The sequence below is a fragment of the Sesamum indicum genome, linkage group LG12 (assembly GCF_000512975.1).
Source record: "Sesamum indicum cultivar Zhongzhi No. 13 linkage group LG12, S_indicum_v1.0, whole genome shotgun sequence".
Classification (NCBI taxonomy): domain Eukaryota; kingdom Viridiplantae; phylum Streptophyta; class Magnoliopsida; order Lamiales; family Pedaliaceae; genus Sesamum; species Sesamum indicum.
The window spans coordinates 381,877-399,014 of record NC_026156.1 but is presented as its reverse complement, the minus strand read 5'-3'; the positions used below and the strand labels follow the sequence as shown (position 1 = coordinate 399,014).

At 34.2% G+C, this 17,138-nt stretch overlaps 2 protein-coding genes and 1 pseudogene across 2 annotated transcripts; 2 read left to right on the top strand and 1 right to left on the bottom strand.

Annotated features, from left to right (window-relative positions):
* Positions 391-1,459, top strand: LOC105174802 (annotated as a pseudogene).
* Positions 4,691-8,148, top strand: LOC105174801 (organic cation/carnitine transporter 4). Its single transcript, XM_011097001.2, has 2 exons — positions 4,691-5,230; positions 6,810-8,148. Exons 1-2 carry the CDS (start codon positions 4,807-4,809, stop codon positions 7,997-7,999), a joined length of 1,614 nt encoding a protein of 537 aa, XP_011095303.1. The 5' UTR covers positions 4,691-4,806; the 3' UTR covers positions 8,000-8,148.
* On the bottom strand, positions 10,824-12,852 carry LOC105174800 (60S ribosomal protein L8-1). Its single transcript, XM_011096999.2, has 2 exons — positions 12,327-12,852; positions 10,824-11,336 (listed from the first exon to the last, which is right to left on the bottom strand). Exons 1-2 carry the CDS (start codon positions 12,764-12,766, stop codon positions 10,991-10,993), a joined length of 786 nt encoding a protein of 261 aa, XP_011095301.1. The 5' UTR covers positions 12,767-12,852; the 3' UTR covers positions 10,824-10,990.

Here is a 17,138-nt window from a genome sequence, read left to right as displayed (position 1 = left end):
GAGGACGTTGTTGAAATATTTTGATAATTATTACAAATTTGTTCAACTTAACTAGTGTTTTAATAAAACATTACACAAATAGAGAAAATTAGGGACAAATAAATTAAAGTGACAAATTTAATATTTTCACTAGTTTTATATATATATATATATATATATATATATATTTAATGACAAAAAAAAATATTTTCAATAATAATTTTATAGTTTTACTGGTAATTACTTTGTAAAAATTATTATCAATAGAAATTAATGACACTAAAAATAATTAAAGAAATATATTGTAACAATAATTACTTGTTATCACTATATTGGTATGGACCCTATAAATATGTTATTAATTTATTTCTAGTGAAAACTTCGTGTATAATCTTTTCCAGTCTCAATAGAATTTGTAATTTAAAAAAAATAAACTAAAAATAAAAAGTCAGTGCAGGCGGCAGCAGTAATAAAGTCTGTATGAGAGAGATTTCATTGGCTCAAATTACACCAAAAAACCAAGGTCAGCGGTGTTCTTCAGGCTGACGATCTATTCCAAATGAAGAATTTTCGACGCTCAAGAAAAACAAGAACAGATCATAACAAACGGATTATCCCCACTCCATCCGCGATGCTAACAAAGCGCCACGCTTCCTATTTTGATCTTTTGCATGTATATATAATCCCACCTATACATCCATCTCCCATTTCAAAGACTCTTCATCAATCAGCAGAAATCCAGTCTGTCTAATTATTGAGTTGGAAAGGAAGGGAGACCAAAGATGGGAATTGTGGATCTCGTGACGGAGAAGGTGGCGCAGATGCCGCTGCCGGAGGCCACCATTAAAGACGTGGATCTCAAAGGTCTGGGCTTCGACGGAATAAATATGCTGGCCAAGGTTTCGGTGTCGAATCCCTACTCGGTTCCCATTCCGATCGGGGAGATCACGTACCAGGTGAAGAGCGCCGAGCGTTTGATCGCGTCGGGCTCCATTCCGGACCCTGGATCCCTCACGGCTAACGGCGATACAATACTGGATGTGGCGGTGAAGGTAGCGCACAGCGCGCTGGTTAGCCTGGTTCGAGACATCGCCGGAGATTGGGATGTGGATTATCTGTTGGAATTGGGAATGATCGTTGATCTCCCGGTCGTTGGGCATTTCACCATTCCGGTGTCGTATAAGGGCGAGATGAAGCTGCCCACCTTTTCCGAGTTGATCATGGGGAAATCTGAGCCATCCGAAGCTGCGGCGCCCTCAGTGGCCTAATTTAGTTGTCATCTCTTTTTTTTTTCTTTTAAATAATTTAGAAGAAGAATTCTCCAGCCTTCTCAAGGCTTTAGAATTTTGAATTGACATATTTGTCCCCACCTTATTTTGTAATAATGCGTGTACAGTAAGAAGGGTTGTTATTGTAAGTTCCACATCACACACAAAATGTACATTAATTTAAGGGCAAATTATATTTACAATTCCTCAAATTAGATCAAATCATATAAATACTTTCTATTTTTTATAAAATATAGTTACACCCAATAAGTATTTAGCCTCATATTTAAATTAATTTAATAATCTTAGCATGTCTCTTGATATTAATATAAAAGTTTAATGAAGTGAATTAGTTTGGTAAAACCCACCGATAATCTAAAATTTGCAGACCTATTTATCACGGTTTTTACTATAATTAAAGTATTTATCATGATTCTTAATTATGATCAAAATATTTATCTTGATTTTTAACTATAGGTAATATTTGACCTTGAGTTTGTTCAAATAATGGTTGGTAGTTGTCGTGAAGTTGTAGTTAATTACTATTCACTATATTTTTTATATTTAATTATAATAATTAATTAATATAAAAAATTATATTTGTCATAGTATAATGAAATATGTCACAAATATTTTTCTTAAACGGTAAGATCGATTAACATGTTTTGGGTTCAAAGCATATCGATATGATAATAATTTTTTATTTATTAATGAAATAAATTTAAAATTTTCGAGTTATCAATATGAATGATATAATTATTTAAACATGCAATTTGTTCCAACACCTCATAGGAAGTTCAAAAAAGTCGAAAAGATTTATGGGTTTGATGTAATTTATCTTTTGTGATATTATAAATAAGTAAATTATTTTTATAAAAAAAAAATTAATTTACCTCTTTATATTTTTTTAATATACAGCAAATTTACCTTCCTGTCTAAAAAGATAAATTGCTTCATTTCAAAAAATATAGGAGCTCTTTTTTTTTCTTTCATAGAAAGTAATTTGCTCATTTATATCACTATAAAAAAATATGATGTTAGTAACAAATTATCAAGTAATAATTCTAAAGTTATCACTAATGACATATATTAAGTGACAATAATTTCTATCTTATCACAATATAATTATAAATGGTAAAAAAAATATGTAAAAAATTGTCACTAAATACAATTAGTGATAAGTTAGTAACACAAAAAAGATGACAACTATTATTTATTATCACTGAATCGTCACTGTACATAAGTCACTAATTGTATTTAGTGATATACTGCATATTTTTTGTCATTAGTTCATGTTGATTATAATTTTTTTAGAAATAATAGTAATTATTATAATCGTGAAATTTCTTATTGCGATAAAATAAACAATATTGTCATTAAATATATATAATTAGTGAAAATATTAAAATTATCACACAATTTTTTTTGTCACTATTCTTCTATATTCTTGTAGTGTATATCATAGGTTGCTAGCATTATTCCCAAAGATTTACATACCCAAACTCACCAAGTGACGATCATCTAATTATATTCTTCGTTATATCAGAATTAATAACTTAAAGGGTAAATTATATATATTGATATCCATTGATATTATATATCTCAAGATACACAAATATATTGTGTGTGTGTGTGTGTGTTTTTTTTTTTTTTTTTTTTAACATTATAATTATACTTTTGATATTATAATTATAATTATTTTTTTATTTTTTATTTAAAAATAAAATTTATACAAATACTCTATGAAAAATATTTACAAACGCCAACACCTTTCAAGAGTAAAACCATAATTTTATAAATGATTAAAAGTATTTATATAATTTAATCTAAACTTATGAATGTCAATATAATTTATTTAACACAAAAGAATGTTCGTATTTATTTAGAGATTAGGATGAATGCTCACATGAGTTGACACTCGAAATTACTGTAACTTTACTCAATTATTAAAAAAACTAGTCCAGCTAATTAAATAACTGTACATATGAGAAAGATAATTAAAATAAGTGATTATCAGTATTAGTAGATCTATTATTTTTAAAACCGACTGAGATATATTTACTTTCTTCCATTTGATTTAAATTTAAAGGTTAACTTCACTCTAAAGTTTAAACTAATAAAAGTAACAATTACTTCTTTAAAATTAAATTTTTTTATAAAATTGTCTTTATGTCATATATGTATATATATAAATATGTATGAAGTACAGGGATTTTTTTAAACATTTTTGCATCTTAAATTTAATTTAAAAAATTTAATTGTAAAAAGTTTAATTAAATAAAATAAAATACAATTAGTAAGTCAAGCAGTTTAAATTTTTAAAGACTAAAAGTTAAGTAATATATGAACATAAAAAATACATAAAAATTATTATTAATTATTTAGTAATAAAAGTAAGTTATTAATAATTTAATCTTTTAGATAAAAAGTACTTTTTTTTAAAAAACATAGCAAAATATATTCATTATTTTTTTTGTATAGAAGCATTCAACTTTTGATTAATCATATTGTTGAATTTATTTTTAAAAGTATATGTGAGTCTTGGGATATTATATTTGTTATCTATTTATTATATTAATTTACTTTATTTTGGGTTTCCGTAAGGTAAGGCCCATAATTAGGTCTTGGAGTCCAACTCTGAAACTTGAGCATGAACTGGACCATAATGATCCATTAAAATCCCATTTCTCATCAAATATTTTTCTCCAGGTATAGGTTCTTAGTTCAAAAAATTCTCCTTCAAATCAAATTTAATCTAATCAATTTCATTATAAGTAATATTATAATTATTATTTAATTTATTACTTTTTTTAGAGAGTATTCCAACCCCTCATAATAAATATGACATACTCATCATTTTTTAATTCTAATTTAATTAAATCAAACTCGAATTAGAAATTCTCATTAAAGAATTACCATTATATTGTTCACAAATGGCAACAAGCCGAGGCAGAAGACAATATAGTGAATAATCACACCAAAATCCAATTCAATTACAGCTATATATATATATTTCCAACATATTTGATGGGCTGGAATTTCCAGACAGAAACTCTCTCTCACACACACGCAGAATGCGGATGACAAAAAATAGAGAAAATTCTAACCCAAAAAATAAAACATAGGCCTACTTTCCAGGCCTCCCACTTGTTATCCACTTGATTATTTCATATATTCCCCCGAATATTACCTTCCCTCCGTTCCAACATTAGTCAAACAACAACCATTACTATATACCTTTTTCTCTAAGAATTCTGCTTTCCCCCAAATTGTACTACTCATCCACCTCTACATTACTAATATTATATGAATAAAACTATACTTAGAGTAAGATTAGTAATAGAACCCTTTTCAATAACCAACACCTCTTTTTCCAGAATATCCCACTCCCCCCCCCCCCCACCCCACAAAACACGCAGACACATATAAATATATATATTGTTACGATTTGCGATTACTTCCAAATTTCAGTCATAATCCTTATCCTCCCCAACAAAAATACAACACTTGTTCTCTTCCCATCCCATGTGAAGTACACAATACGACCAAGAATATAAAAATGTCCAAAAGCTCTCTTCCTGAATCTTTCGACCCGGACCTCCGCTCGCCGCTGCTCCCCCTAGATCCCGATGACGGCGGCAGCAAACCCGAGGAGAGATTATGCATGGACGACATGCTGAGGAAGTACTGCGGCGAGTTCGGGTGGTGGCAGATGAGGCACTTTGTACTTACCAGCATGGCATGGGCGCTCGAGGCTTTCCACACCATGGTCGTCATATTCGCCGACCGTGAGCCCGTCTGGCGATGCTTGGATGATGGATGCTCCGCCGGGGTGATCAGGAGCGTGTGCGAGCTGGAGCCCGGTTCTTGGGAGTGGATCGGCGGGCCGGGGAGTTCGACGGTGGCGGAGTTCGGATTGATTTGTTCGGAGAAATATAAGGTGGGGTTGGTGCAGGCCTTGTTCTTCGGCGGCTGCATGATAGGTCAGTCTCCTGGATTTTGATTTACTTCTACCTCTCAATAACTGTGTTTGGATTGGATGGTGATTGTTGTCCTCATCATGATACAGCTGTTTATTTATTTATTTATTTTCAAATATTAATTAGGACTTGAAATTAATATTGTTTTCATCTCCTAGTTTTAAGTGTCAAAAAAGCAGTAGGACTAATGGTTATTTCATTAATGTGGTAGCATGATGACAACTAGGTAATTACCACAGAATTAATTGCCCAGTTCAATGATATACATAAATGTCGTTGTTCTGTTGTTTCTGTATTGATGACTGTCGAGTTTGAAACGTGTCAATGAGAGGGAACCTGCACCACATAACACGCAGCTCTCAACTTAGAATGATCACTGTACAATTCATGCTAATGGTGAATACACGGATAACTTTCTTATATTTTTTATTTATTTTTAAAATGTGAGTATGTGATAATATAACTAAACAACTTATATAGATTATTACATTGAAGAAGTTGGAATTTGATAATGTTGTTATAGGCGGCGCCTTGTAAAATCAAAAAGGGGCAAGTTGTTGTTAATGATTATAATATGCAAAGGAGACAAAGTTAAGGTAAGGTAGGCGTGTTAGTGGTTTTCATGTTTAGAACTTCAAACTGACAATAATAGTAACGTTAGAGGAAGAGATAACCACGTCTCTGGCAGAAAGCATAGAAACGTGATAGACGCGACAATTGAGAGGAGCCCAGATGCTTTTGGACAAAGCCTGGATACCTTTTCCTTACTTCTATTGATAAGAACAAGTAGCTTACGAAAAAGTTTTTATTCAAATTAGATTTAATTAAATTAAATTAATTGTATAGTGAGTATTTCATATTTGTCAGCGTAATTATTATTTTTTTTAAATTATACATCATTCACATATCAAATATATTCTTTCCCAAAGTAAAATTTTCGAGAGCTTATGTTCTTTCCTAAAAGGAGGTAGTCCTAATTTCCTGATAATGAGGTACATTCTTGTATTAATGAAACCCGACTGAGAGGCACAAATTAAATCGTACTGGAAAATAATTAATGGTAGACTAGACTAGTCCATGGGGGAGAGAGGAAAGACGTCACCATGTCTGAAAATAGGTGGTCCCAATTCCTTAACTTAATGTACATTCTAGTAATTAAGGTAACTGATTGACAGGTGCAAATTAAATGGGAGAGGCCCACGATTGCTGCCTAAGTGAAGCTCTTTATTACCTTGTTTAATGCGTTTTTCTGGACTACGATGTCAAGTACTGTCCTGGTCCATGTGCATTCATGTTTTTGTTTTCTCTGTACAAATTTCTGTCGTCATTTCAACTTTTTCATGTTTGGTTGCTGTTTTCCCAGTATTCATACATCCTGACAGGCTAAGAACTGTCAAGAGCTTTGATCTCGTACATTCTCTCTAGGAAATTAGGACAGTTCTGTCGCATAGCATGTGCTGTTTGCAGTACAATGCGGGAATAGAAGATTGAACAGGATTACAGAATGAAAATTTTACACACTGAATGGTTTTTGAATTTTGATGTGAAGAGAATGTAATGTTTGATGCACATGTTTTTTCAGGTGCTGGAGTATTTGGGCACCTCTCAGACTCAAAATTGGGGAGAAAGGGTTCTCTGATAGTGGTATGCACCTTGAACGCCATCTTTGGTTGTCTAACGGCAGTTTCTCCAGATTACTGGACCTATGCCCTCTTCCGCCTCCTGACTGGCTTCAGCACTGGTGGAGTTGGCCTCTGTGCTTTCGTCCTTGCAACGGAGCCCATCGGCCCCACGAAGCGTGGAATTGCGGGGATGTCGACGTTCTACTTCTTCTCAGGCGGAATAGCTGTGCTTTCTGGTATAGCTTATTTTTTCAGGTCCTGGCGAGCACTCTATATTGCCACTTCAATTCCGTCCATTCTCTTCCTCCTCTTCATACTGCCTTTTGTTTCCGAGTCCCCCAGATGGTGCCTCATCAGGGGAAAGATCGGCCGCACCATGAAAACCATGCACAGCATTGCCAAAGCCAATGGAAAAACACTTCCCGACAGCGTCTTCCTTGCCCTGGATGATGACACAAATGAAACGTCAGAGAAATCCCAAACCAATGATTCTAAAACAGAAGAGGAGTCAAAAGAGGCCATAACAGGATCCCTACTGGACGTGCTTCGTTCGCCACTCACACGTATCCGTTTGGTTCTGGCAGTGGCTATTAACTTCTTCTGTTCTGTTGTCTACTACGGCCTGAGTTTGAATGTGGTGAACCTCGGAACGAATCTTTACCTCAATGTCTTCCTGAATGCAGTAGCTGAGATGCCTGCCTTTCTGCTAACCGCAATCCTGATTGACAAGTTCGGCAGAAAGCCGTTAACCATTGGCACGCAATGGTTCAGTGGGGTTTTTTGTGTTGTGGGAGGTCTGTTGAAGGTGTATGGAACATGGAAGACGATTCGGACGGTATGTAGCATTTTGGGGATATTTGGCATGGCTGGGACTTACAATCTGTTGTTTATTTATACAGTAGAGCTGTTTCCTACAGTTGTTAGGAACGCAGCGTTAGGGTCTGCAACTCAGGCAGCGCAGTTGGGGGCAATACTGGCGCCGCTGGTGGTGGTTCTAGGAGAAAGAATACCATTTTTGGTATTTGGAGTTTGTGGGATTGCAGGGGGGATTCTGGCATTTTTCCTGCCAGAGACTTTAAACAGGCCGTTATATGATACAATGGCCGGAATGGCAGAGGGGGAGGGAGAGAGCGAGTCAATTACTGCTTAAAAGTTAAATCAGTGGGACATTTCCCCTTTAGTTGTCACCGCGAGAACTGAATTTTTTAAAAATTACAACACTATGTTTGTTTTTATTTTAAGTGGATATGCACTAGAATCTCTCACCAAATAATCCACAAAGGTAGTTCATTTTTAAAACACATCATTTACATAATTTTTTCTTTTTGCATTTTATAATTAATTTTCCCGTCTTTGCATATTTCAAAAAAATTAAATGTGCAAGGCATGTCACCGCATAAGTTATACTTCCTTTGATGCATTTTCGGGTTATAACCATTTAAAAAGACATTTTTACCCTGGGCTAAAAAGTCAAATATTTTACCATTATGTTGTGTCATGTCAAGTTGAAATTTGGTGATAGAAATAAAATGAAAAAGGCAATGACAAAATTGAAGAATTGCATAAAAAAATAATGGTGACAAATTAATATAGGCCTTCAATTCTTGATTTATATCAAGTCACAATCACAATTTGTATCATGTTGGATGACACAATAACGGGTCAGACAAAAAATAAATATTAATTAAGAGTGATCACTCTAGCTGCAATAAGAGACAAGAAAATTCAATTTAATTAAAATTTGACAACTGTCGCAACCATACAGCACAAACTTTAAACAAAGATCGAGATACCATCAACCACTTCACCAAATTTAGCAAAGGCGTCACTCAGCCCTTTGGATGTTGTGCGTTTGTTGAACCCTAAACATAACTCATGTAGGTACAATAGAAATCCTAAATATATAATGGTTTTTGGAGTAAATAATTCGATTATGATCGACAACACCTATCCGAGTATTCTTGTGACTATCCTTATTTATTATATATATATATATAGCCCCTTATTTATTTTTGGTCTTAAAGTTCATGTGCAATTATTTTAGCTCTTAATATTATATTTTTTGCAAATTCGGTACATAATTATCAAGGTAGTAATAATTCAAACTACATAGTTATCCACTTTTGCCGCCAAAAGGAAAAGTGAATTCTGAAAAATATAATAATAAGAAGAAGAAGAAATAAATAAATAAATATATTAAAAAAGGATTCTTACGAAAATTTTCTACTTTACTTGTAAAACAGAAATTGGGGGACTCAATAAAAGCAAATATAAAGCAAAATAGGATTCCTACTTATACGAGCTATAAAGGCTCATGCATTTACCTCCGCTTTAAAGGATTCTCTGAAAAATTGCTGCCCAACCACACCATTGGACAGCAATCCACAAGCACAGGCAGAGGGAAGGGGTCAAAGGAATGCTTGCAAAGGTGCTGTCTGTTCATTCTTATTGTCATTTATAAAAGAGAAGACGACACTTGTATGACAATGACCAAAATTAGCCACAAAAACCTTTCAGATTTGCATTCAACTGATATATCAAGTTTCTAACACCTAATAAATTTCCACCCAGACACAGAAAAAATGAACAGGGTATGTTAAAATTTTACAAACTACACGGCTGTAAATTCACTTGTTTCACTAACAAAAGAGTTACTCTTATCATGCTCAACAGGAAGCAGGAAATGAAAAACCAGCATTCTGCAGTGTATATAAATCGTTTCTGATACTTCTCTATAAGACAAAAGTTGAGATTCGTAGCAGAAAAACAATAACGTTAGCACCCAGGTCTTCCAAACCACTGCTTTACAACAGAAAATGTATCAAACCTTTTCCAATTCTTGAGCGGGATGTATCACACAATGTGTAACCTCAAAGTATCGTAACCATACTCAAGCTTGAGTTCAAGTAAGGAATCCACACACGCAGAGGATGGAAAAAGGGCACAATAATTTAATTGTCCTAACTCATTTTAGTGCACAAAATTAGGTTTGATAAAGAAAGCATAATTAGGTCTAAGTAATCAAATTTACACCTTGGTCAATGGCCTGCTTATACAAACCACCTCTATCTTTTAGATAATTATAGATACACCCATCAAAATGTTATTATCACTTACACAAACCACCCCTATTTTTTTTGAAAAATTACACGCAACCCCCTAAAGATGTCAGTATCATTACACAAAGTATCTTTATTTTTTTACTGTTAGGGATAGTTTTTATAATTATACAAAAGAAAGGGATAGTTTATATATCAGGGGTGTAAATATAATCATCCCAAAAGAAAATAAAAACACCAACATGAAACGAAGGGATATATCCGCAAATGGGGAGGAAGAGAAAGGCACCTGAGACGAGAGATTGGTGGAGGATTCAGCGGGATGTAGCTTCTGAACTTTAGTCTGGGATTGATCACAGGGGAAGCTCGAGCTCTGAGTCCCCACTGTGCCATCGCGGTCGTAGTCGCCGCGACTCTCATCGCCGCTTCTAAACCCCTTGCCTAAAGTAGAGGGTTTCAAGAAAGATTTGCTGGGAAAGATGAGATGGTGCATCTCACAGTAAGGTGCTGCCGACAAGGACTACCCTACCATAGGAGTATCTCGCTACTTTTTTATGAGCTTGAGTTGAAGGTAATGAATTTTTCTTTGTTTTTTCTTTTTGTTCCTTTTTAGTTGCATAATATGACATGGAGTTATGATTCAATTCTCTCCAACATCAAACAAATTGCAGTGGACAATTTTATTCTGAATCTGCCTCAATTTCATTGCACTGTTTACAGCATGTACAGGTACCATATAACAGGTGTTTCTGACAGGTTTAAAATAGAATAATATAATTTCACCGATATTAACTGATTTACTCAGAATATAAACGATATTGAAGGCCAAGTAAAATATATTTTCGATATTAAACCAGCCTACTTTTTAAACTAATGGATTTGAGATGCCAACCTAAAATCAACCACACACTAAGCTCGTAACAATTTCAAACAAGCACTAAGATAGAACTTAAAATCCAGAATCCCAACAAAATCTAGTATATCCTCACCATAGCAATGATGTAGTTCAACATGCAAAATCTGATTCAGATTTAGTGAAAAACAGATGGTAACAAAATTAAACTCTTCATCATTACATTAATCTAAGCGCCTTTATCGGCTTTAGCAGCTGTAGCAGCAGCTTGACCACGGAGACGACCGGTTCTTCTGGCGGCAATAAGACCAACCTTTTGTCCAGGTGGTGCATCACGACGAACGGTACTGGCGTGACCAATGTGTTGATGGTTACCACCACCATGAGGATGCTCCACAGGATTCATAGCAACACCACGAACCTTGGGCCAGCTGTTTCTCTTCACTCTGAACTTGTGATAAGCATTTCCAGCCTTCAGGAGCGGCTTCTCAGTTCTTCCACCGCCAGCAACCTGGCCAACCATGGCACGGCAACCACTGGGGACAATCTTCTTGGCTCCTGAAGGGAGCTTAATCCTGCAACAAAGCAATTTGTCAGGGCAGAAAAAGATGATAGATTCCATTATCATATATCATCCACGTAAGCCATCTCTTGGAAGTGAAATTTTAATTAGCAATCAAATGCATAGTGCAGAATTGAGAAAAGAGTTACTCAATGCTAACCTCATAACCCAGTGTTGGGTCACAGGTGATAGTACATGGGGCTAAATAAAAAAGCATGTGTTGCAATATCAAATCATTAGCTGAACTAGTGCATAGAAATGAATTACACAGACTGTAAATTTATTTTAGATAAGCATGTCAAAAGAAATCCTGAAACTATTTCAGGAAAAAAGCAATTCAATTTCAAAAGGAACAAATAGGCCTCGAGATAACACAAAGAAAGTACAGTACTACTAACCACTTAATCACCAAATGACAGCATATAGTAAAATCAATTTACAAATTGATTATTAGACAAACATGTTCATTTACCCTAAACCAATCTGTATTGCAGTTAACTACAACAATGAATTGCAATATGAAGGAATTGTAAATTGGAATCAAAACAGAATTACTTCCAAAATTCTAGCAGACATTTTAACAAGTCCAATGACTCCAATCATGACCTAAATTCCATGGATAAAGACAAGCTAGGTAAGACTGCATACCAGAAATAGAGCTAACCATACCAAGCTGAAGAGCAATCAAAATACAAAATGAAAAAAAGTTCACTGTAGCTACTCTCAAATTTTACGTAATTTCATGTTTCTCAATCATAAACAACTGAATGCACAAAATTAGCTGGGACAGACACCCCAAATTCCAAAAGATGACCGAGAATAAATTCAATAGAACATAACAGGCCAGTTAACACTAGAATTTTCCTAGGAAGCAAGAATGTTAAACACACAGCCAAACCTCCTTCAGGCTTCTCAACAAATACACCATAAATCAAATATGGGCAAAAGTACCAAGTAGTTCCCAACAAATACATCAAATGAATGAAGTAATTGACAAAGGTACCTAGTAGTTCCATTGTCAGGGTTGTGGGAGATAACAATAGCATAGTCCCCAGAAGCTCTAGCGAAGACCCCACGATCCCCAACATGGTGCTCAACGTTGCAAACGACGGCACCCTCCGGAATAGATCTGAGAGGCAACACGTTGCCGACAACAAGGTTGGCCTTCTTCCCACAGTAGACAAACTGTCCAGTGTACATACCTTCGGCGGCGACGAAGAGCTCCTTCTGGTGCTGGAACCGGAAGGGATGGCGGAAGGTGACGCGCGCTAGCGGAGCACCACGGCCGGGGTCATGGATAATCTCAGTGACGACACCCTTGAGGTAGCCATTGCGCTCGCCGAAATCAAGGGAGCGGAAGCGAGCCGGGCCCTTGCGGTGGTGAGTGTGGGACTTGAACACGGAGCCAGCTCCCTTACGCTGTGCTCGGATCACACGACCCATTCTGGGGAAGTGCTGTGTGTGAAACTGTGTGTGTTGTTGGGAAGGAGAAGAGGGGACGGCTGGAGACTGGAGGAATGATAAATGGTGGAGATAGATATAAGGTTTCAGAGACGTTCTTTGTCCGGGTGAAAATTAGGGTTTGCCCTCGGGCTTGTTGGGCTTAGATAAATGGGCTTAGCCCGAGATATGAACATCTTTGTACTCCTTTAAGCCCAATTCAGCTCCTAACTTAATCAAATTCCCCCAGATATAATAATTTAAGCTGAGTTTTTATTTAAATGGTAAAGTTAAAATTTTGTAATCAAGAAATTATAAGTTTGAGTTCCGAAAATATAAATATACGTTATTTTATAATAATTTTATATTTATTTAATTTTTTAATACATTTTTCAACTTAAAATTATTAAATATAATAATTAATACCTTAATATCGAGAATAATACAATGCATTGTATTGATAAAAAAAATTAATATATTATTTTGTATGGTATTTATATATCAACTTTAGTTTTTAGTAAAAATGAGAGTTGTGAAATACTTTGGTAGTATTTTATTTCACATCAAACACTCTCAGTGTTTGAATAAAATGTTAGTTTATCTAACATTTGAAATTGACATTGGAGTATGAGAATTGACTAATACACCCTTATACATATTTCTTCCATAAATCATTATTTCTTTAGTTAATTAATCATAATAATATTTTTTATGTATGTTCAAAGTTTATTTATTTTATAAATTCGAGCAGTTATTCATATTATTTTTGGTCTATTTAATTTGGTTAAATAGATATAATAAATTATTTAAGTTATGCACTCATATCAGATGTACTTCAATCACTCGCTATTGAAAATAAATGTGTACACTACAAAAAGTACAACATTTAATTATGATTCATTATCAAGGTCAATAACAAAATAGTCGTAGCAAATAATCATCGACTACAGCTATACAACGGTTGTTAGTCGTGATATATGCGAGAATGGCTAAAATATTTATCATGACTTTTTTTATTATGGCTCTTATCTATGACAAATAACTTTCTTTTTAAAAAAAAATTATATTTTTATATCGATTTTATTTAACTATAATCAATAAAAAATATTTATCATAATTTTTTATTTATAATTATTAAAATTATAGTCAATAATCATTTTCTTTCAACATAGTCCTGTTTTTGCCCTTCAATTTAGTTACCGTCTCGTGGTTGGTATTCTTCCCCAAAGGGCCAATATCGAGCCCTTGATGTGATTGAACAGTTATCATGTCTAGTATTTATTGGAAATACCTATTTTGTCCTTGTGACACTTTTATGCTATATTTTTTTTATTTCTAAAATTAATACAATCCTTAGAAAGTGAAAATATCATAAAGTGATTTTCGAGGGTAGTACATTCTTATCATTTTCACGTACTCCCTCAAGAAACGACTTTGCCGTATTCATCAATCTTTGTCGGCCCACGTTTTTTCTCGATTTTATCAAACTCAATTTAAATTAAAAACTGTAAACTTGCAAATTCTATACGTAAAACTCTCTTTTTTATAATTAATGACCCCTAATTTAGTTGGCAAAATTAAAGTCTCATGATTTTAGAGGTTGTGAATTTGAATTTCGCCATGTACGTAGAATATTATCTAATCATAGTAGAAATTATTTTGTAATTGTAATCGATTTATTTCAATTAGTAATAGTTTATCGCTCTTACTTAAAAAAAAAAAAAAAAACCCCTCTTTTTTATAATTGAGTGTAGATGGAATCGAAACTCAATATCCTTATTTAATTTAGTTCGAATATTATATTAAACAATCATTTAATTTAAAAATTTTAACCAATAACAATAATATTATTATTTTAATACAGCGTTATTTTTATGGGTTGAAAGACAAAATAAAAGAATGCATGAGCATTTCGATGCTGATCGAGTACTCAATTAAATAATATTTTTTCACAACCTTTTCCTCTACCCTACGAACATCACAATTTCATGAATATCTACGACTCTAGTTCTCTCTTTCTTTTTTCATTTAATGAAAATTATTGATTATTTGTTGTTAATTTCCTAATCTGGAGACTAACATTCATCTTAATCAAATAACCGTTGGAGTGACACCATCTAATCCTCTATCTATTAGTCCACTGGGCAATTCTTCTTCATTTTTTTTTTTTTAATCTTGTTGAAATTCGACTCACTTACAATTAGATCAATAACTTGTAAATTCTAGTAGCTTCTAATTTAACATGTAATGTTATAAAATAGAGTTCAATGAAATTAGACTCACTTACAATTGGATCAATAATTTATAAATATCGCCTCGTCCTCCCTCTCTCCTTTCGTTACTTCAAATTAGATAAAATCTATAATATTGATCTATTAGTTAAATTTGTTATCTATGCGGCATGTTGGGTCACCTATCTAAGGTCTACGAGAAGAGATATGAAGCAGATTTCATTGATCCTAGGACTAACACTCCTATTTGCAAATCTTTATTAGCTGAGACCCTAGCGGCACGGGAAACCATCCGTTTGGGGATTCTTGAAGATTGGAGGCAAGTTATCATTGAGGAGGGTTGCAAGGTTTTAATCGATTATCTGAACTCTTCAATAGTGGACAATTCTGCCATCAAACAGCTTGTGGAAGAGATTCTTATGCCGCATATCAGAAGAATCATCATCTGAATGATGGTGACTCCTCCTCCTACTCCTATTCTCCTTTCTACTCTTCCTCTTTCTTCGTCTGAGCTTCAATTTCTGCAATTTACCTGATTCAGAAAAATGCTTTCAATTCCTTAAAAAGAAAAATAAAAAAGAAATAGAAAAATACCTTCAAGGAAATCCAACTACCCATATTGCTCAAAAGCAACATGAGATCAAAAAGTTAACCAAAATCCAAAATGCTCTGAATACATGGGATGGTTAACAGAAAGCAATTAGCACTGGGTTATCTTTGTATTTACTAAGGTATTTCAGCAAAAGCCCAAGCGACAAGAAAACATAAATCACACAAGACGCCTCAACCTTTAACAAAGTTAGTATAAAAACTTGTAATGGATTTTGATTACTTTATGAAGCTTACCTCTCTTCCAAAAAGTTAAAGCTAGTGTCTCCTTCCAGTAAAGAAATCATTCACTTTCTAAAGAAGAGCCACAGGAACAATTGTGCTATTTATCGAGCAACACCACAGATTCAACAACTTATAGGCCTAATATCCTGGTTTCTACAATACCAAAACCACATTACTAGGAAACTGTTAACACTCAAATATGTATGAAACTGCCCTTAAGTACCTGAAGGCAGAAAAATAACAGAAATTTGGGCAGGTGAATGATTAGTTTTTTACCTGATAAACAGTAAGCCACATGTAAGCACAAGCATGAGTCAAGCATCAGCAACAAAATATATAACTGATTAATTGTTCCTGAGCAAAAGCACCATTCTCCCTCTTCCATGCGAGTACCCAAAAATCAAGGTGATACTACAGAAACGACCATGTGATTCAAGGGTGAAAATTATAGAGACCGTTATTAGCAGCAAGGAAATCAAAATGGCTAAACACATCAAAATCAGGGTTCAAAACTATAATATTTTGTAGTGGTCGTTGGCAACTAATTCAAGAATTGGTTAGCATATCATAACCACCTAAGGCATTTATCAGATTTTATCAATCCTCACCACTCATTTTCTCTCACTATATCCCCTCTAGTAAAGTAAATCAATCCAAGACCACTCTTGCTAACGAGATATATTGAAAGGAAAAAAGAAGAGGGATAATGCCTCATGTCCTGTTATTGCTCTTATTTCAATATATACTCTTCATATCAGGTAAACAAAAATGAGAATACATATCTATGAAAGCACACAAAAATGTTACCAAAGACATAAATAGATGACAAAGACACACAATACCCATAATGAGCATAAAATATTGTGAAACTATGGTGACATCCTGTACGAGAAAAAATATTGTGTAGATAGAAATGAAGACTTAAAAATTGAAGGAGATTGGCAAATATAACAAGACGTAAATGGCATTCATTGGCACAGAAGATAAAAGCAACACCTCACTTCTTTTATGTTCAAAATGAAAGTAAAACATGTTTTACCGTTGCACACACCCCCCCCCCACACACACACACCCCACACGCACACACACACCCCACACACACCCACACACCACACACACACACACATGCACACACACACCCCACACACCACATACACCACACACACACACACACAAATTAAGACCCACATATAAGAAAATGGAAAAGGCGGAACAAAGAGGGGGCATCATTAAGCAAAACTTCTCAAGTGTGCGGTCGATAAAATTAAAATAGAAATGCAGTAGCTGATTGGAACTTATAAAAATATATT

Coding starts and splice junctions, on each gene's coding strand:
- LOC105174801 (XM_011097001.2), top strand. CDS start 4,807: ATGTCCAAAAGCTCTCTTCCTGAATCTTTCGACCCGGACCTCCGCTCG. Junction 5,231..6,809: donor CTTCGGCGGCTGCATGATAG/GTCAGTCTCCTG, acceptor ATGTTTTTTCAG/GTGCTGGAGTATTTGGGCAC.
- LOC105174800 (XM_011096999.2), bottom strand. CDS start 12,766: ATGGGTCGTGTGATCCGAGCACAGCGTAAGGGAGCTGGCTCCGTGTTC. Junction 11,337..12,326: donor CCTGACAATGGAACTACTAG/GTACCTTTGTCA, acceptor GCTTTGTTGCAG/GATTAAGCTCCCTTCAGGAG.